Genomic DNA, 20,984 nt, shown 5'->3' with positions numbered 1-20,984 from the left:
CTAATACATCTCAATGCATGTTTCTAAAATGTGGAGGGCAAAACCCAGAGGACATGGTAACAAATCCACGCGCCCACAGCGAGAGGAGAACACGCCGACTCCAACTATACAACAGGCGACGTCAGACTTCGGGATTCGTGATAGTTTGTGCAGCTTTGCTTTTCCTCCATTTGAAGTAAGCCCAGACGACGAAACGATCCGCAGCTTTTGGGTTGCATCGCCACAAATCGCGCTCGAGTTTTACTTGCGTCTATTATTTTCCACTTGTGGAGGGGATGAAAACACAGCACTCGGCAATTCCTTGTTTTTCTTGTTTTTATTGGAAGACCATATATACTTATGCAGGTTCAAAACAAAGATCAGATCCGGCGAGCTGTGAGGTCCACCGGCCGAGGAATAACATGCAATGCATTTTGTTTTCTTCCAGTGTGAAATCAAACTAAATAAATGGAGAAAATAATGAAGTAAGTGTTTTACAACTTTTTTTTTTATTTTGGTAGAAAAATTCTATTTGGCTTCCAAGGCCTAGTCTGAAAAAACATGAAAAGAGACTTTGAACAGGTCAAACGTCTCCGACAAGAAAAATATTAAACCTCGGTATATATTATGATGAGTTTTCCCCGTGATTTGTACACGTTTATACATGTAAATGTTTGTAAATTAGCTCTTAAATTAGATTCAATGATATGTACAGGGTATTTATTTTTTGTTTTAAAAATGATTTCAGAATACAAAAACGGTTCGAATATACTGTATATGACAACAAATGTATTAGGTAATGCGATGCTTCAACATCTATAACTAATGTTTTCTCACTTCCTAGATTCATCATTTCGTAATATGACGTATACATTCACAATATTTTCACAATATAGTTTTTTTTATCAAGTAATAATGTGTCGTTTTAAATATAAAGTTGATAAATTTTGGCACTCTTTATACATGTAGATGTGTAATTTTGTCGTCATGTGTTAAATTCCCTACGTGAACTGAATTTTTTTTTATTGTTTTATTTTTATCTAAAGAGCATGCGTAACCAGTTCATAGTATACTTGTTCCTGATTGTCACTGAATCGTAACATGCAAAAAATCCTACCAACGTATGTGAGATATTAAAGTCTAACGGAGACGGATAAATGCAACATTTAGGGTAATGTAACGTCTTGCCCTTTAACTGCATCGTGAATGTGACTTCAAGCTTGGCACATTAAAACAGCTTTTAATTGGCACCATATGTTCAATTATCCCTTTCGAATCGTTATAACCAGCGCGGGTTTTGGCATACAAGACAATAAATATGGCGTCACCACCTAAATAGGACCTTGTGCAGAGTTCGGTTTGGCGTGTTGATTTTTAAAATAAGGAAATAATACTTCCAGACCAGCTTTAAACCCACGTTCTAATCATTGCTCGACCGCCACAGAATCTGTCCCCGTAACTTTACGGTCAACTACTGCCTATTCAAAGCAGAACCAATTGCTTAAGGTGTTCGCAAGCGTCTGTGAAATGAAATAGGCATGATGATGCTTTTTTGCCAATAAATCCCTCCTGCGGATGAGGCCTGGTGAAACACATGAGGCCATATAATGTTATTTTGTATTAAGTGAATTACATAACACGAGATTCAAGTTTCTGTTTTCAAGTGATGATGCAGATATTTGATGGCTTTATGGAACTATGCCGTGGGAGCTCTGCACGGGCTCACCGTTCCAAGTACGTCCCCCAACTCCCGAGTACAAAGCAAAAAATTATGCTGACATTCGCGAAAAATACAGAAGCCTGCCTCTGCAAGAGCAGTCTGTCTGGACAAAGCCCGGTGCTATTCTGTGCACGTTTGGCTAGACGTACGCGTTTGGCTCTCTCAATGTCCAACGAAGCTTCGTCTACAATGTATCAAAGTCAAGAGGTCATCACAGACAATTACACTGATGTCACCCAAACCTCGCCAACCTCTTCCTTCTTACGGATCCCACAACTGTTGTGCAGTCAATACCAGACCTCAAATGTCTTCTGTTAAAAGTATCCCACCGGCTCTGGCTTTAGGGTTTCCTCTTGGTAATCTATCCTTCTCCGCTCTACACACGTGCCCCAACGCATGGCACAAAATTATCTTCCTGATTGTGCCTACAATGGCACTTTCTATTCTAACTTCAGAGTTGTCATTCCTACCGCGAATTTGCTTGCTTGCTTCCGCTTTGAACTGCAAGTAAAGGCCAGAAGCTTTATCTAGTTGTCTAGAAAAAAAAGCCCAAAGTTCACATCTTGCTGAAATAGCCGAAACAAATTTGCCTTGCCAGTTTGTCCCCATCGTTGATAACGGAGACATTGGCAACGTTTTTTTGTCAAAATTTAGAAAAAAATATACGTTTCGCCGACATTTGAATTATGCCCCAGGTCTCTGAATGACATAAAAGCAAATCAATTATACCTGTGATGATATGACATTATACCTGCCTCAAATACCTGTGCCTCAACTCCAAAATTCACCTCTCCATTATTCCAAAGTGGTAGTTTATTCAGGCCTCTACTGCCTTCGTTCGCGTGGTCATTAATAATTGGCACCTGTAATAGGGACGCAGAAGTTCCACTTGGAACCGCTGCCAGCAATTTTGTGTGTTTTTTTTTCAGAGCTCACCTCCAATACCGAAAGGAATGTCCCCCCAGCCAGTCCGAGTTAACCAACCTGCACTACTACCTGCATTGCAAACTGAAATTCCCCCATACTCTGGGTAAACGTAACGTTACCAAAGGCAGACCCGGGCCTCCGATGGCCAGCGGCATCCACAAACGCCGCAAAACTTTCTGCCGCTCAGTGTCCCATCAAGTCACAAACCACCACACCATGGACACGACTCGGTTATAGGAAAGACCACAGCATTGATAATGTTGCTACAAAACGTATTTCGGAGGCTTGAGTCAAGAGATGGACATGTCGGCACAATTTCAGCAGAATCAGTCCAGAGCAATTGATTTAAAAAAAAGTACGTTTCACAACAAAATGCCTCGACCTTTCACAGATACACTCAAAGCAGTTAAAAGGTTCAAACGACTAAATTCTAAGTGGCCGGTATGCCTTTGATTAGAAGGAAATCATGTAACGCAGAGAGCTCCGTTAAGCTACTCTGAGAAATAATTACGCAAAACGCATAATTTCCAATGCAAAAGAAAAAAAATACATTAAATCCCATAGCTTTAAAACGTTATCGCACAACCACTGCATTATACTCACCCCAAGAAAGAAACGTGAATCAACACAACGGTCCCGGACGCTATAACGGCGAATTTAAAAAATCGCTTTTAAAGATGCTAATAAAGCAATAATACTGCAACTTGGTAATGCTGTGAAGACGCAGAATTAAGAAAGCGGTGTAAATATTTCGTCGTTTTTTTTTTTAAACACGGTAAAGGGAACGGGGGGAAAAGGGTACATTTCCACTAAGTGTTAAAATTTAGATTGGTTCCGACAGCATTCAATGGAGGTATATGTCATCATGGTAGTATTCTAATATTCCACTTAATTAGTAATAAATACATTTTTCTCTCTCTCTCTCATCAACACAATGCAATACAAGGTACAGTACAGTGGCTAATTGCAGTGTAAATACAGTAAATAAGCTTTACAAATCCTATAGCTACTATGGAGGCTTTGTTTTGAGGACCTAACGTGGCTAAAACTATTATACATACATTGCAGTTATGTGGACGGAAGCATTATAAAAGCGGAAGCCGGTCCAGACGTTGGGAGTCTCTTTGTCTCCCCCTGTACGGTGAGACAATGCCGGGACAAAGACAAAGAATCCCCGTACAGTCTTAACAGACTTTTGGGGCAAGTGTGGTTAGCGAGCACCTATGAAGGCCGGAACGGCACACGAAGGGGAGTGGTATGGCCAACACCACGCCCGACCGCCTTTGTCTCCCCAGTGGCGATGTATACACACCGCACCAGGTACTCATTTGAGGCTGAGTCGACCTAGGGAGGGCCCAGAACTGGTTCAGATAATCCGTCACTGGTGTTGGTGGGCGTGAGCGGGAATCGAACTCGGGTCGCCGGGTTCATAGCGCGTTGCGCTGACCGCACTACACTACCGCCCCCCACGGTGAGACAATGCTGGGACACGCGCACACACACACACGTCACACATCAACATTCTCGCTTACTGTTCAACCAAGTGTGTGTGATTTTTTTTCCCCAGTATTCCCTCTTTTGTTGTTAACGTTCCATTAAGATTAATTATTATTTTTCAGATTGCCATTAAAATATCCACTGACGATGCTTTACAAGAGAATATATATACCCATGTTGGCTGAACAGCTAAGCAGCCTTCAATAACGTCAGGCGTTTCCCATCAGCAAGGCAGGGGAAATGAGTTGAAAGGGAGCTAGAGACTCTCGCGAGCCTAGCATTCTCAAGTCTTGGCTGCAAGGTTGATATCTTATGTCCCCGCGCATGAAAGACCCGGGGCAACGGGTTTCTGGCCACCGTGACCTCTGGAGTCGCGAGGTCAAAGACGGCTGGCCCGTGGCCAGTGTAATGGCTTCCACATCGGGCCCCCGGCGTGCCCGAGTTGAAGTTTCCACGCTCGCCTCACCAAACCTTTGACAGACGTGCGTAAAAGCTAACCGGGCAGCCGGTTCTCACATTTTTTTTTTCCCGGTTGATAAAAGAGTTGTCGGACGTTAGAGCATGTGTTCTTTCTTATTATTGTTGTTGTTGTCTTCGTCGTCGTCGGATGTGACAAAAATGTGCAAGCTGGAAACACTTCGATCAACCGTAACTTTTGTGGGCCTTGATAACGATTAAGCAAATAGGCCACAAATAACACTCACATGGCATTTGTGGGTTTCATCAATATGCACAGCCCTTTTAGGTTAAATAGTTACCATTTAACTAGATACATTAAAACTAAATATATTTAAATCAAATATAAAAATATCTGTTACTTTGATTAACCTTTACATCATTTTCAGACCAATTTGTGTCTGTCAAGTATAGTCATATATATATATGCGTGTGTATATTTAATGTGAACATTCCAATATTTTTACCTTTCCATCCATAATAAAACCAAATGTGCAGTGGTGTAGGGGCTAGTAAATGAAGCATTTGGCATACATATTTTAAATAACGTAACCACCCTAAAGTAAAACAAACCTCTAGAAGCACTCTTGTTCAGTTCCCTCCTGATTCGTTGTGAGATTAGCATCCTCCCTCCTTCCCCGTCACCCCATCAGCATCCACGCCCCCCCCTCTCCTGCCGCCCCCCCAATCTCAAAAAATAAACGTGTGCCGAATGTTCGTACGAAGAGGCACCCACTGTTTTTGGGGTGATATACTGTTTTAACAGTGCCAAGACCCCCCCCACCCACGGCCACCCACTCCCTCAATAATTGTCTCAGGCGACACGGATTCCAAATTGTCATTTCTCTTAACGCCTCAAAAGTCAAATGGGGATCGCTAGAGCGTGCCCGTGTTTTGTTTTGACACAACGTTTTTGGACATGCGGCAGGCCCACCCCCCATACCCCCTTTAGGGGTCGTTCCAGTTAAGGGTGGGGGGGGGGTCGGGAAAAACGTTACGCCGACAAAATCCCCCCCTCGTTGTTTTTCTGTCGGTAAAATTTTAAAAGCATTGAGCAACGTGACACACTTGACATTAACGTGAAAACATTGTTTTTTTTCCCCCCTCCTAAACTTGCGACACAAAAAAGGTTTAAGAAAAATAACCTTTTCTTTTGGACTGTCAGCTGTTTCTTTTATATTTTTGAAGTCATAGATTAAAAACATTAGAGGGCACTGTGGTATTATAGAAGGCATATATAGCACAAGATAAGCACCTATGTTACTATGTACCATCAAAATATCTCCCCGTCTCTTTTATGTGTGTGTGTGGCTATCGAACGAGCTACCTTGGACAGCGACACTGCACATCCTTCAGAATCTTTGAGATAGCTTCTCGCCGGTGTGGAAAGGAGCCACGCGTCTAAAATCCTTTCACGCCGCTCGTACGCGCGCAGCGACGTTGGAATGCGAATGCGGCTCTTGTCCCGTCGGGACACTTTTTTTACATTTTGTGTGTGTTGTTTGTTTGTTTGTTTTCTCTCATTGTTCGCCGTGTCAGAATAAAACTCTCGATTATTGGGAGGGGTCATAGAAACGAACGAGGCCAAACAAATAGGTAAGAAAATATTTTTTTGATCTGATTGCAGTTACAAAAAATGTTCATGCTGCTGAGTTTGTTTTTATATGTATGTATATATTTTAATTCTAGATTTGAAGTTTTCGTGACTGCAAGGGTCACCGCAAAATGACTGTATCAAGTAATTTTGCTGTGACGGTGCCACCTGAAGACGGAAGCTTGTGTTGCCTCCGAAACGTCGTGATTTCATTAATTTTAATTTTCTTTTTTTACCTACGTGACTTTACCGAAAAAACCAAAGAGTATATATTTTAACTTTGCACCGTGGTTGCAGCATTTTTTTTTTACGTGTGGCTCAGGTCAAAAGTCGGATTTCTGCAACGTAAGCTCGGTTTTGTATTTTGTTAGGTATGACATACCCACAAATTGATTTCCTCATTAATGGCAATGCCTCCTGTCTTAAGAATGGAATGGAAACACCAAACCACAGTACCCTCTGGTACAATCTAAGAAATCGAGTTATTTTCCTGCAACTTTTTGTTGTTGTTGTTATTATCAGCAGTTCCACATCTTTGGCGCTTGTCCAAATGTTACCGGTGTATGTCTTGGAAAAAAAAAATGTTAAACCCTATCCCTGCCAATATGCCAGTTTGCTTTCAAAAAAATGTGGGGGGTATCTTTTGTTGTTGTTGTTGTTTCGGATCCACGTAAACTGTAAACTGCAATCGTTAAAAAAGTAAACAAATACAGACTCGAAAATTTGTTTGCTTCCAAGAACCAAAGTGATTCTAGACCAGAGCCATTTTGCTCAGGGTCCACAGCCTCCTGAAGCAACAATGCTCGCGGTCTGCATTAAAAAAAAGTAACCAAAGAACTGGTTGATTAAAGTGACGTAATGCCATCTTCATCCCCTAAAACTTCTTTACAAGTGGATTGCAGGAAAACAAACGAAACAAATCTCTCTTGCAAAGTCAAAGAACACTTTTTTTTACCATCCCCAAACCTGCATCAAAGGCAAGCGACTTAATCAACCACTTCACCAATCGAGTATCTAAAACAAAAAAATCAGATGTCAATTTCTTAAAATAATTGCACGAGGAAATGCAGTAGTACTGTCATTCCAAAGAAGTAATAATTTAATGGATAAAGTTAAATATATTACTAGGTTTTCCATAAGTGTTGTACCGTTTGTGATTTTTTTTAATTCTTTCTTTCTTAAAACTCATCAACAATTCGGCGTTTGACCATATTTCACGGTGGGCGTGTTTGGGGACCATCTCTGGGGGCGTGGCACTATCTCTCCAGGAGCTGCCTAAGCGCCCGTTCGATGTTCATGCGATGGCCGACCCGCGTGACCCCCAGCTCCAGAAGGTCGTCCTTCTGCAGCGACGGAAGGTGCGTGCCGTCGATCTCGTTCTCCAGGAAGCTGTCCCGGTGCTCCCCCAACCTGAGGCTGTCCAGCCAGTCCGCCACGTCGAACTTGCTCCACAGCTCGATGGGCTTGCGCGAGAACGGTTGGATGCCCAGCGACAGTTGCTGCTGCGGCTGCATTTGCTGCAGCAGGGAGGGCGACGACGACGACAAGGAGGAGGAGGGCTGCTGCAGCTGTTGCAGCAGAGACGGAGCCGACAGCGGCTGCTGCATCTGCTGCAGGAGCTGGGGCGGCGGCGGCGATGGGCCGGGAGTGCGCGCCGCCGCCGCCGCCGCCGCCGTCGCCCGGCCCAGCAGCGGGGGCGACGCGTGCTGCGGCGAGATCGAGAACTTGACCTCCCGCGTCGGGGTCGGCGCGCGCGGCTTCAGCGGGGGCGGCAGCGGCGGCGGCGGGGGCAACCCGGGCGGCTGAGAGAGCGCCAGCATGAGGGGCGACGGCACGGCGGGCATGGGGGGAAGCGTGGGAGCGGGTGGGGGGGCCATGGCCCCGCTGCCGGTGGTGGCGGCCGCTTGGGGTCCCCCCACGAAGCTTTCCGATTGGTCGCCGCCGGACGGGCTGGGCGTTGCCCTCCCGACCTGCACGGCTGGCTGCGATCGGAGGTTAAAGGTGATGCTTGGGGCCCTGTCTGCGCTGTTGATGGGCCTGCATTTTAGACGAATGAACAGGCAAAGCGAGGGATTAGATAGAGAAGCCGAGGAACTGAAGCGACGGCGACAATGACGACACAGGTGTGACGAGTTCAGGAGCTTTCCTTCATCCTAACTTCATCGTCATGAGGTGATTTGTTTGCTGCATATACAGTGCTTTGTTAATTAATACATTCTATCATTCCCTATGTAATACTGCTCTACAATGTATATATACACATATTAAAGTTTTTGTAATTATGTCTTTGGATAATGTACAATGTCAATTATTTTCCCGTCTTATTACCGACAGAAGGGATAAAACTCAATACATGTTCTCGCTCAAATGAGCATTGAGACGGTGCTCATCTCCTTGTGTGGAGCACCGAGCCAGCGGGAGGGCGCGTGGCACAGGTTGGCGCCAGCTGTCGTAGATGAAGGCTTTTTGGGGTTAGATCGCGTGAATATAAATGTGTCGTTAAACCCGCCACCACTCGACACAGCCAATGAGTAAGGTTTGTCACGTAAACAAAATGTGCTAATTAGTTACTGCTTCAGCACACCGGTGTGTTGGAAAGTAAACCCACAACATTAACGATTTGAGTACCGTGACGTTCCGCTGGTGATCACAACAACCAGCTTCATCAGGCGATTGATTAGCCAGAATTGTGAAGAAGTCCTCCTGTTTCGGTCGTAAATAGAGTAAAGGTAAAAGTGATGTCATCACTGTGACCCTATCAGGTGGATCACCTTGATTTGAGAAAATGCAGCACCTATTATCCATTGTAATGTATATATCATATTTACCCCACAATCAGAATCTTTATTTAAACTGGAAGGAATCCGATGAGCTATGAAGCTCTTTTTCACAGACACCCAGTGCCAGATATATATTTAAAAAACGTCACTAGTGAATATCTTTTCACGTTACGATGAATGTGTCTGGGCCCAACTGTTCTGAAGCGTTTTATAGTTTTACCTGACCACCGGCTCGGCTGCGGCTCTTCGCCTCTCCCGGCTCATCTCCTGCAGTCGTGAGCTCAGCTCGCTGATCACACTCGTCTTGGCATCGAGCGGCGCGGCCTTGCGACCGTCGACCCGTTCCAGCGACGTCTCCGCCTCCCACAGCCTGGTTTCGCCACCGTGCGCAGGTCGCGTTTATAAGAGACGCACAGAAGACAACGATTCCCCCGGGATAGACACTCTTAGGTTTTTTCGGTAAAGTCACGTAGGTGAAAATAAATAATAAAAATATATGAAATAATAATGGAAATCTAAATAATAAATCACGACGTTTCGGAGGCAACACAAGTCTCCGTCATCAGGTGGGACCGTCACAGCTAGATTTACTGTATCAAGTGAGGCAGGGATTCCAAGAGACAAGCTCTTAAATACAAGTTAAGGGGGGAGGGGGGGGGGAGGGGCTTATCTGAATGTAGTAGCCAGTGAATGGAACGTGTTATTATTTGTATTATTATTTATTTTCACCTACGTGACTTTACCGAAAGAACCTAAGAGTATGAAGCCTTGCAGTCACGAAAGATTCAAATATAGAATTAATTCCCCCGGATAGCCTCAACACACTGTTTTTTGGGGGCGAGTAAGCTGTCACAGCGAACACCTGCACGAAGGGCGGCACGGCAAGAGAGATGAGGCGGTGTGGCCGGCCCAACCACGCCCGGCCGCCTTTGTTCTCCCGTAGTGCTACATTCATCGTTTCCAAGTTTTTTAAGTTCGCTTTGTTTGAGAACTCGAGAGACGAGGAAGAGTCTCATTTGCAAGGGTGACCCGGCTCCCCAAAATGACAACAACAACAAACAAAGCAAATAAAGCAAATGGCAGCAACGGAAGCGAACAGACGTGACGGCGAAAGCAAACCGCGTCGCACGAGAGCGCGAAGATGTGGCGCAGACGTTAACCTAAGCAGACAAAGGGGAATACTTGTCGAACGCAACCGCGCAAGAGTGAAGTAGGCTGATAATTGTTTTTTTACCCTTCTATCTGGCAACAAAACTGACACATTTTTTTACAAGGAGTCATGTTTGCATAGACCACAATACCTGCAGTCATAATGCAAACAAAAAACATAACTCTGATAATGTATGCACTGTCCTTGAAGTTGATTGGTCCACACCCGAGACAGCTTTCCTTAGAGCCTAGTCTCACATGGGTTGGACCAGATGACGCACAACTCAAAGACAATGCACCATCAGAGTATGAGAGCTCGGGGTAAGCATTTACACCGTCTGGAACCTCATTTGCCAGTAAAAAATATGATAATTGGTTTTTTACCCTTCTATCTGGCAACAAAACTGACACCTTTTTTACAAGGAGTCATGTTTGCATAGACCACAATACCTGCAGTCATAATGCCACAATACCTGCAGTCATAATGCAAACAAAAAAACATATGTTTTTTTGTTTGCATTATGACTGCAGGTATTGTGGTCTATGCAAACATGACTCCTTGTAAAAAAGGTGTCAGTTTTGTTGCCAGATAGAAGGGTAAAAAAACAATGATCATATTTTTTACTGGCAAATTTGGTTCCAATGGAGTGAAGTAGGTTATCGCGTCGAACCGCGACGCAGACGCTCGAGGCGCTGAAGCGACGGCGACAATAATGAGCACAGGTGCGATGGGTTCAGCACCTTGCCAATCGCCGTAACTTCGTCGTCGTGAGATCCAAATGATTGGTCGCTTTGTGAATTCATGCACTCATATCACGTAATACTTTCTCGACAACTTACATATGCAGCAAAACCCCTCTTAACGGCCACCCCTGCTAACGACAATTCGTTAAATGGCTGGCCTCTGTACAGCCCAATGTGTAGTGTATAGTGTAGTGTATAGTAGGGTAGTGTATAGTAGGGTAGTGTATAGTAGTGTAGTGTATAGTGTAGTGTATAGTAGTGTAGAGTGTAGTGTATAGTAGGGTAGTGTATAGTAGTGTAGTGTACAGTAGTGTAGTGTACAGTAGTGTATAGTAGTGTAGTGTATAGTAGTGTAGTATACACTGTAGCATATAGTAGTGTCGTGTATAGTAGTGTAGTGTACAGTAGTGTATAGTAGTTTAGTGTAGTGTACAGTAGTGTATAGTAGTGTAGTGTATAGTAGTGTAGTGTATAGTAGTGTAGTGTAGCATATAGTGTAGTGTATTGTGTAGTGTATTGTGTAGTGTATAGTAGTGTATTGTATAGTAGTGTAGTGCCTCCATAGAACCCAATGTGTTCGATTACTGACCATTCCCCTGTTAACAATGGGCTGTTGTAGGTACAGCAAATATGAATTGATGCATTGATTAACCATGTTTATTTTAATATTATATATTTATAATGTTGTTAGAATCTCTATGTATGAATATCCATTGTTTAAATATTCTAACGTACGCTTTTTTGGGACGAAAAAGGGTAACTTTCGATGCTACCGGAACGAATTAAGCCTTTGACATGTGCTTCCTATACTCGCTCATTGACCGAATCGCTTAACCACCGGTTTCGTAGAACCTATTACCGCCGTCAAGAGGGGTTCTACTGTGCACACATTTAAACTTGAGTAATCATGCACGGCACGGGGTGGGGGTGGGGGGCGACTAGCGGCACCTCTGCACCGACGACTTCGGGCGCGGGGCGACGGGTGGCGGTGGCGGCGGCGGCACGGGCGGCGGAGGCGCCATCATCATCATCGTCGCGGCGCCCATCTCCTGCTTGTGCAGCGGCTCGCTGAACGTCACCACGGAACTCCGCAGCGCGGGCGGCCGGAGCTTGGGTTTGGGAGGGACGGGCGGTTTGTCCTGTTGCTGCAGCTGCTGCTGCTGCTGCTGCAGCAGTTGCAGCTGCTGCTGCTGCTGCCCATAGTGATGGGGGACCAGGCACGGCTGGCCATCGGCGAAGGAGGTGTGCGTGTCGGGCGGCTCTCCCGTTTCGGACGACAGCGTGGAGATGCTCGACACGGTGGAGACGGTGCTCGTCGTCTCGGCCGGCTGCTCGCTGCCCCCGCTCCGGGACGACTCGATCTCCTCCAGGCCCGAGTCCAGCGACTCGCTCCCCACGCCTCTGTGCCCCTGCTGATGCAGTTGGTGAAGATGTTGATGCTGCTGCTGCTGCCTCCTCGCGTCCAGGGAACCTTGCTGCTGCTGCTGCTGAGGCATGGAAGTGGCGAAACCATTGGCGAACTCCAGCGGAGGTGGGATGGTCTCGGTGGCGAAGGCAGAGAACTCCCCTTCCTGGGGGACGCCGGGCGACGCGGGCGGGGACGGCACGCACATTTGCAGCGGGCTGCCGCCCGCCCGCAGCTCGCTCGAGCCCATCGGCGACGAGGCACCCCTCTTGCTCCGCCGATCGACGCCTCTCTCCGGGGCCGCTCCCAAGTCGTGGCCGAGCTCCGAGCCCACGCCGCCACCGCCGTCTTCGCTCGTGGTGTGCACCATGAGCAGCCCGGCCGACTTCTGCTGCGACGTGTCCATGATGTTGATGATGACGCTCTTCCGCTCCACCACCGTCTGCGGCGGTGGTGGAGGTTCTTTCCTGAATTTGGGCGCATGCTGCTGCTGCTGCATCAGTGACTGCTGTATGGACTGTTGCATCGAGTGCTGCATCAGCGGCTGCTGCATCACAGCCTGCTGCATCAGCGGCTGTTGCTGCTGCAACGGAGGCAGCTCCCACACCACGCTCCGGGGCGGCGGAAGGGGCGGCAGCTCCTTCCTCGTCCTGCTCTCGAAGGCGGTGGGGTGGTGGTGGTGGTGGTGGAGCGGCTGATGTTGGTGGTGGTGCGGGTGATGAGGTTGGGGGTGGTGAGTCTGCCCGGGCACCACGATGGACACCTGCCTCTGCTCCGGCCGTGCGAACGTCAGCCCTGTGGCCGGCGGGCCAGTGATGACGTTCGCCGCTCCGAAGAGGTACGTGAGCGAGCCCATTGGCTGCTGCTGCTGCTGTTGCTGCTGCATGTGCTGCTGCATCTGCTGCTGCTGCATGTGCTGCTGCATGTGCTGCTGCATGTGCTGCGGGAGCGGCGGCGGAGGCGGCGGCGCCGCCATGCGCGCCTGCATGTTGCTCGCCAGGTGCTCTTCGTCCACCGACTTGGAGTGCTTGAGGATGGGCTTGGGCGGGCGGCGCTGCTGGCGCGAGGGGTCGCCCGACAGCAGCGAGAGGTCTCCCGTGGAGCGGTGGCGCTCCTCGATGCGCCGCTGCCTCTCGTGCACGGCGAACGCGATCGCCGCCGAGAAGGGGTCCTGCCGGGAAAGTGGCGGTGAGCATGCGCGTCGCGATCGGCGCTCGGGACGCCCGCCGCCGCTCGTTGCCGCACGTCGCCGCACGCCGGCTCCACGCCGGTGGCTGCTCGACTGACGGCGCGGCTCGGCGTCGGGAAATGAGCACGGCGGAGACGGCGCCCAGAGCCGATCGATTCTCACCACGTTTCGTCCAGAGGACAACCGCCGGAGGTGGAGGGATGCCATTCCAAGCCGCGCGCAGCGTCGGAATTGAAAAAAAGTCTCAACCACGGGTTTCCCCTCGCTCGACGCAGGTTTTCGGTCCGTGCGATTTCGCGTGTCCGCGGCTGATCTATTGGCTAGGCGAAATTCGCTCCGTGCGGTTTGAATTGACCCACACGCAGCTACGCGGTCGAACGTGGGACAACATCCTGTGTGTACTGTAGGCACTACTCGGCTGGAAGGTCATTAACATAATTATTTAGAATGATCCAATATACGGCGTTCGGTGTGATTTTATGTAATATTGTTTTTAGTGCTGATGGCCTGCGGTGTAGAAAGAGGGCACTTAGCAATAGCATCTGGAAATTTTGGAACATCCTCGTAACCAATCTTGACATTCCAAATTCACCCTCTGTAACCACGTGTGTGTTCAGGTCATGCTGTAGGCTCACCTCTGCCACGACTGCTGTGAACGCTTTCGCGAATCTCCGTTACGTCTGGGGCTATGCGCACGCAGGTCTGTCACGTGATTTTTTTTTGGCACCGTTTTTTATTTGTATTTAAACACCGTAAATTGTTTATCCTGTTCGCGGTACATTCCGGCGTGGGTTTGCAGTACGTTCTGGCGTGGGTCTCGCTTAAGAAGCCGGTTTAACCTCAGGCAGCTGCCTGGTTTCGATCTCAGGATGTGTCAGCGTTGTGAGCTCCCAGCGCTCCGCATCTGTGGGCCACCTGACCCCCGTTCGTGTGTGAGCCCACCTTGAGACCAAACAGGTAAACGAAGACCGGCTGCAGCTACCACTACAAGGAGGGGGGGTGTGGGGGTGGGTTGCTGTGACAGAGGTGATGATGATAATCAATACTTAACCACTAAGAAAAGCCACACTTAGTATGACAACTCTCTGCAGGAGGGTCTTGCTTAATTTGGATGTTCGGCTCAACGCCAATTAGATTGTAGGTTTGTTAATCTACGCGAGGCAATCGCAGAACCTGGAGGAAACCCGTGCGGAACGGGGAAGACAACGTACAACAAGTCCAGACGCAAAAGGCTCAAGCCCTGCTTGCTACTGCGCCACCCATGCCGCTGAAATATCACGCACGTGCACGCTGACCTTCCCCCCCTCGCTCCGCACGTAGCCGACCGGAGCGCACACGACGAAAGCAACGAGCACCTGGAAGGACGTGGAGGGAGGTGCGGCCTCTCCCAGCGTGGCGGACCCCGACTCGGATTGCAGGCCGCTGAAGGTCACCTCGGGGATTTCCATCTCCTTGGGCTCAGGGCCTGGGGTCTCGCACTCCATGCTGGAGCCCTGGCTGCTTCGGCCACTGCTGCTCGTCGAGGGCTCTGGGAACAGCACGGCACGGGGAGAGACAGGCGTGGGTGAGTGGGTTAGAGAGAGACATCCGTGGTCAGTGGGTTAGAGAGAGACATCCGTGGTGAGTGGGTTAGAGAGAGGTTACTAGTACTGCACGTAGGCAGGTCCGTGCTAAATCTAATTCACCTTTACTTAGCTTCACTTTAGGGAGGTGAGGATGCATTGAAATTCGTAACCTCTTCCCATCAATCGCCAACACTTGTAGCTTTCACAAGGAATTTTCATCTTCCTAATAAATTATATTTTATTTTTTCTACCGCGGCTTACTCTCGCGACTCGTGATGCGCGCTTTGGAAGGAATTAAATCGTCGACGGTGCAAAGTGGCCAGGCGATGAACGTGCGAACGTGCCCGCGGCTCGGCAAATCGGCCGTTCACCAACTTGCTACCCGCGATTTTGGCTATCCGTGAAACGCACCTGGAACTCTACATGGCTGCGTCGAGAGAGAGAGGGGGCAAGAGATAAAGTGATGAGAGATAAAGTGATGGCATTTATTATTTACGTATTTTTTTTCGTGGATAATTCATCATCATCCGCGAAATTTGATATTCACGAGCATCTCCGGAATGTACCCCTCGCGAATAACGAGGGATTACTGGAGTCTGTAGTTTTCCAGCGTCCACAACAAGTTGAGAATGAGTTGAAGGCAACCGAGCATTGCTGAATAGGATGCTGCTGCGATATTATGAGCAAACATCTGTCAAATGATGAGAAAACCCACCGTGACAAAAACATTGGTGCGCTCATTACCCACAAGGTGCTTGCGACAAATAAATTACAATACCTTGCGAATCTCTTCAAAGAGCATAAACCATCATCATGCAAACTCCGTTCATCCTCACAGCAGCAACGGCTTTTTGTTGGCCATCGCACTTCTGCGGCCGTCTGGAACGCACCTCCTTCCGATATTAGGAAGCCACTGGAGATGTGCACTTTTAAGTCTAGAATGAAAACTCATTTCCTTAGAACTGCTTTCTGTGCATTAGTTTGCTGTCCTTCCCCCGCACCTCCGATTAGCACGGTTGGCTACGTATGGTGCGAAAGAAGTTCAACGTACGTACATATATACAGTGCGGGTCTGAAACCCGTGGAGGTCTTGTTAGTTGGCACACTGCACTTCAGAGGGCTCGCTGTCGCCTGATGATGCTGGTTGTAATTACCGGCGAAACATCGTACTCAAATTGTAGATCCTGTGGGTTTACTCTCCAATACACCGGTGAACTGTACTAGTAACGAATTGGCATGTTCTGTTTACGTGACAAACCTTACTATATGGCTGTGTCGGGTGGTGGTGGGTTTAATGACGTATTTATTACGTGATCTAACACAAAAACCTCTATTATGGATAATATTGGTCGCGAAAGCTTACGTGTTAAACTAATCCAGCGGTTGTCCGTGTTATTAGTTCCCTGCAGCTACATTAACGATACATATGCACCGTCTGCCTCTCAGTGGACATAAACTAAATCTTACGCGTCACGGTCCGAATTTTGTCCAAATTTGGTCGAAATGTGAAAAATGCTGACATGTTGTAATGGTTGGCACGCTGGATAAGCTTTTTAACTACCGCGCCTGGTAGGCAGGAGGTCGTGGGTTCAATCCCGACCCTGACGCCTGCTGTGCATTTGGTGTTCGCGTGGATTTTCCTCCGGGTCCTGCGCTTTGTCCCCTCCACATTTAGAATCAACGTCGCGCGTTCAGAGCATTTGGCTGCCTACACATTTCCATGCGATGAGCTACTTCGTTGAGCTATCATTTGCGATGACCACATCGCTTCCTAAAAAGAGCTATGAAGCTCAGCGGGGTCTTGCCTGGTGTCGTGTAAGTAGTCGTAAAAAAAAAAAAAAGCCAAGACGTCTGGCCAGCGTGCGTAGAGTAGGCCCAAAAGATGCGCTCTTCCGCGACGGAGGCCGCGCACGCCCCCGTAACCGTGCGCGTCGCCCCTTACCCTTGATGATGATCGTCGGCAGCGGGTTCGGCGAGCCACTCCCAGCCCTGTCGGGGCTGCCCTCGATCTTGGTCTGCTTGGTGAGGTGCGCCTTCTTGCGGGAGCTCGCCGTGGTGGCGGCGCCGGTGCCGCTGCCCGGCACGGCCAGGACGGCGCCAGCCACCCCGGTGCCCACGTTGGCGTAGACGTGCTCCGTCGGAGTCTTGGGACGTTTGTGCCTCAGCTCCATTTGCCGCATTTGCTCGTACTGCATCTGCGCTTGCTGCTGCTGCTGTTGCTGCTGCTGCTGTTGCTGCTTCTGCTGGGCCTCGAAGTGCCGCTGCTGCTCGTACTGCATTTGCTGCTGCGCCTCGAACTGCCGCTGCTGCTCAAAGTGCCTCTGCTGCTGCTCGAAGTGCCTCTGCTGCTGCTCGAACTGCCTCTGCTGCTCGAACTGCCTCTGCTGCTGCTCAAACTGCAACTGCTGTTGTTGTTGCTGCTGCTGCTGCTCGTATTTCCGCTGCTGCTGCTGTTGCTCCAATGAGAATTCTTGCGCGGGGACGACCGCCGACTCCTGGCCGCCAAACAGCGGCGTTTTCCTCCTGCGCGGCCTCTCCGGCGCCGGCGGGGCCGCAAAGTAGGCGGACGCCGACGACTCCAAATACCCCACGGACTGTTCGCTCTCCGGCGCGAAGCCGAACTGCGCAAGCTCGAACGCCTGCCGCAGCTGCTGCGACTGCTGCAGCGCCTGCTGCTGCTGCTGCTGTTGCTGCTGCTGCTGCTGCGTCATGAAAATGTCCGGCAGGTCTTCGGCGTCTTGCGCGAAGAGCGGCGGCCGCGCCGGCTTGGGCTGCGCTGGGGCGGAGGGCCCGTACATGAAGGGCGGCTCGGAGGCGGTGGGCGTCAGGAAGGGCGGCAGCGGCTGCAGCGCGTGCAGGGAGGGCAGCGAGCCGTGGAGCGCGCCGTGGAACGGGCTGTGCAGCAGCCCCGGCTCCATCTCCAGCTCCCGGCGCAGGGCCGAGAGCTGCGCCGCCTCGTAGAGCCGCCGCGGGGACTGCACGGGCGGGTACTCGCCCGGCACCGCGGGCGACGGCGGGGAGTAGAAGACGGGCGAGTAGGAGGGGGTGACCATGCCGCCGTCGCCGTACTGCGGCTGCAGGGGCGGCGAGGGGTTGAACTGGGAGGGGAGGTCCACCGCGGAGCTGTAGAAGCGTCCGTCGGCCGTCATGCCTACGCGCGGAGCGCGCGCACACAGACGAAGATCCCACCCCCGACGTATAGCCTTAACGGACTGTTGGGGCAAGTGCAGTTAGTGAGCGCGCGCGCGCACGAGCGGAGAAGGCGACAATGTGTGTACGTATGTTGAACCTCTTTCGCACCGTGCGCAGAAAACCGCGCTAATCGGGGGGTGCGGAAAATTAACAGAGTGTCGGCAATGGCTGTGCCAACGAAAGTCCTCGTACTTATAGCTATTTCTGGTTTACATCCAAAGGAAGAAAATGAACAACGTGTAAAAAGACTGACCGGTGCCTGACAACCGCTCGCTCGCAAAAGGAGTCCAATGAGGATCTCCGCGCCCAAGGCACTCGGCGTGTCCCTCATCATTCTCTTCCGCTGGGTGTTTCCGGTGCCAGTGAAGCGGTGGAAATTCTCCCACGAGTTTGGGCAGGGATCCGTGTCACCAAGTAAGTCGACTCACAAAAGGCCTGTAATCCATTGACCCCGAGCGGTTCTATTCTGCCGCTTTGCCACGACGAGAGGCCCCTCTGGAGAGTTTGGTCGCAGTAGTTTTGCTTAAAACTTTCGCGACTGCAGGAATTCTTGTTCTTGGTTCTTTCGGTAAAGTCACGTAGATAGAAAACAAAAAGAGAAGACCGCTTGTGTTGCGATCGAAACGTGGTGGGTTTTTTTTATTGTACAATTTTTATCGTGGTTTTTTTGCTCGTATTATTTCCAATTTTTAAAAATTATTTAAATGTAATTTATTTTATTTTATTCTTTTTGCTTTTTTTGTTTTTTGTTTTATTTTCTATCTACGTGACTTTACCGAAAGAACCATCATCAAAACGAATCCGCAAGAAAAGCTCAAATAAAATTACTTTCTCGGAACCGATCCGCCCACAGGGCCGTGCGGGAGGGCGTGTGGCACAGTTTGGCGCCAGCTATCGTAGAGTTGCGGTCGCGTTGCTACGGTTCTCCACGGTGAGTACAGTGTCTTTAAAAACAACGGCGCTACTACAACACCTCTCCGCGAACGGGACACCGACCCTGCTGCATCTTGGAGACGTCTTGGAACGGGAAAGGGTAAATATGCGATCCATAGTTTCGGTTGCGTGGCCAAGATCGCACGACTGGGAGGCACGTCTTTAATCTCACAATTTTTGAAGCTGTGCGCATCGGCCTGCTGACGACACTGCAATGTCTTCGTGGAGGAATGTCAAAGTCAGGAGGTGCGACGTTGGGGGGGGGGGGCGTCTCTAATGACATTCTTGTTCTGGACGTCTACGCTGTTCCACTCCGTTCTCCAGCAGCATGGGTCTGCGTGAGATGCTAGGATGTGTCGATCTCAGGACTCAATGGATCACAGGCCTCAGTCGATACCCTAACCTTTGCAAACTGCGAGCCGAGTGCTCTGCCGTAGCACGGCCCAGCTTCGTTCGATTGTTGTTACATGCGCTTTTAAATCTAGGTTGCAGACTCGTTTCTTTAGAACTGCTTTTTGTGTGTCGGTTTGTCGTCTCTTCCCCCGCACCCCCGATTAGCACGGTTGGCTACGTATGGTGCGAAAGAAGTTGAACGTACGTCCGTACGTACGTTGAACAAGACGCTCGTGCGTCTTTCTCTGGCACTGGGTGCGTTTTTAGAATTTGCGAGATATGTTCACTGCACAGAAGGGGGGTGGTGGGGGGGGGGGTGAGTGGAAATAGGCGGGCACTTAAGAGACCTCCATCCTCTGGCCTGGAATCTCACGGAATGCGCCGAAGATCCCAAACCTACCTACCACCACCGCTGTCTACCTGTTTTGCACAGACGCCGCCTCCCCCCCCCCCCCGTGCCCCAAGGGCACTTAAACCAGGCGGAAACAGTCTGGAGAAAGGTTGTGACCTAAATGCCAACTGGGGCAAAAGAACAACATTCAGTGTTACATTGAAGACGGTAGCGGCGTTCAATTTGGAATCTCGCAAGGCCGTCCGTAGCTGCCGTCGGCCGTGGATTACCAGCCGCTGGTTGGACGCGCGAGCACGGCCCGGGCGGCTCGACTTTGGTCAACCGCGGAGCCGCTGGGCGCGTGCGATCGAGTCGTCGCGCGTTCTCTTATTGCCGTTCGCTTACAACGACGCTTTCACGATTGTCTCTACGAGCTCCCTCAAGCGGAGGCCCTTCTCGCCAGCAGCGGCGCGAACGAGGCAGTTGCAGGGCTACGCCTTTGCCTTCCGCGCTGTTGCCCGTGGGTATGTGCGCACGCTCCACGTGGCGAGCGGCGGCAGAGCGGTTAGCGCGCCGCGCCGCTACGTACCCGGCGGCAACGGGTTCCATTGCCGCTCACGAGCAATGACAGTCACAGCGGATATTTTAACCAATCCTGGGCACTCCCGTAGGACGAATCGGCCCCAAAATGAGTACCTGGCGTGGTGTGTAATCATCAGCACTGGGGAGACAAAGGCGTCCGGGCATGGTATTGGCCACCCAACCACCCTCGTGTGCCATGCTGGCCTTCATTGGTGCTACTCGCTAACAGCACTTGACTAGACGCTCTGTTAAAGGCTGACACGGTCGGGGGGGGGGGGTGGTGGTGGGGGGAATCTTCGTCTTTGGTCAGAGTCCATGTGACGGAGAGGAGAGCGCGTGCGACGGTGCCACGCTTACCCGTGGGCGAGTGGGCGTATGCCCCGCCGGGCCTCTGCAGCGGCATGAAGGGCCGATCTGGTGGGCCCAGAGGTGGCGATGGGCCCTGCCCAGGACCCATCAGGTCAAAGCCGTACTGCACCTGGCACTGCGACGCCACAGACAGCGGGGAGAAACGCGACACGTGCTTGAACTGGATTTATCGCCGACGC

The 20,984-nt window shown here is 50.1% G+C and overlaps 1 protein-coding gene across 1 annotated transcript in view; it reads right to left on the bottom strand.

Annotated features, from left to right (window-relative positions):
- Nucleotides 1-6,410: 6,410 nt before the first annotated feature.
- The window catches only part of LOC144728062 (SH3 and multiple ankyrin repeat domains protein 2-like), a 370,189-nt gene continuing 355,615 nt past the window's right edge, over nucleotides 6,411-20,984 (bottom strand). Inside the window, exons 24-29 of the mRNA XM_078607344.1 lie at nucleotides 20,794-20,920; nucleotides 16,948-18,156; nucleotides 14,796-14,968; nucleotides 11,795-13,422; nucleotides 9,174-9,323; nucleotides 6,411-8,210 (exon numbers count right to left, since the gene is read on the bottom strand). Coding sequence (XP_078463470.1) covers nucleotides 7,430-8,210; nucleotides 9,174-9,323; nucleotides 11,795-13,422; nucleotides 14,796-14,968; nucleotides 16,948-18,156; nucleotides 20,794-20,920 — 4,068 coding nt within the window. The 3' untranslated portion in view covers nucleotides 6,411-7,429. The remainder of the gene's footprint in view (nucleotides 8,211-9,173; nucleotides 9,324-11,794; nucleotides 13,423-14,795; nucleotides 14,969-16,947; nucleotides 18,157-20,793; nucleotides 20,921-20,984) is intronic.

This window comes from Lampetra planeri, chromosome 27 (assembly GCF_965212315.1).
Source record: "Lampetra planeri chromosome 27, kcLamPlan1.2.h2, whole genome shotgun sequence".
Lineage (NCBI taxonomy): Eukaryota > Metazoa > Chordata > Hyperoartia > Petromyzontiformes > Petromyzontidae > Lampetra > Lampetra planeri.
This window is presented reverse-complemented; position numbering and strand designations above follow the sequence as displayed.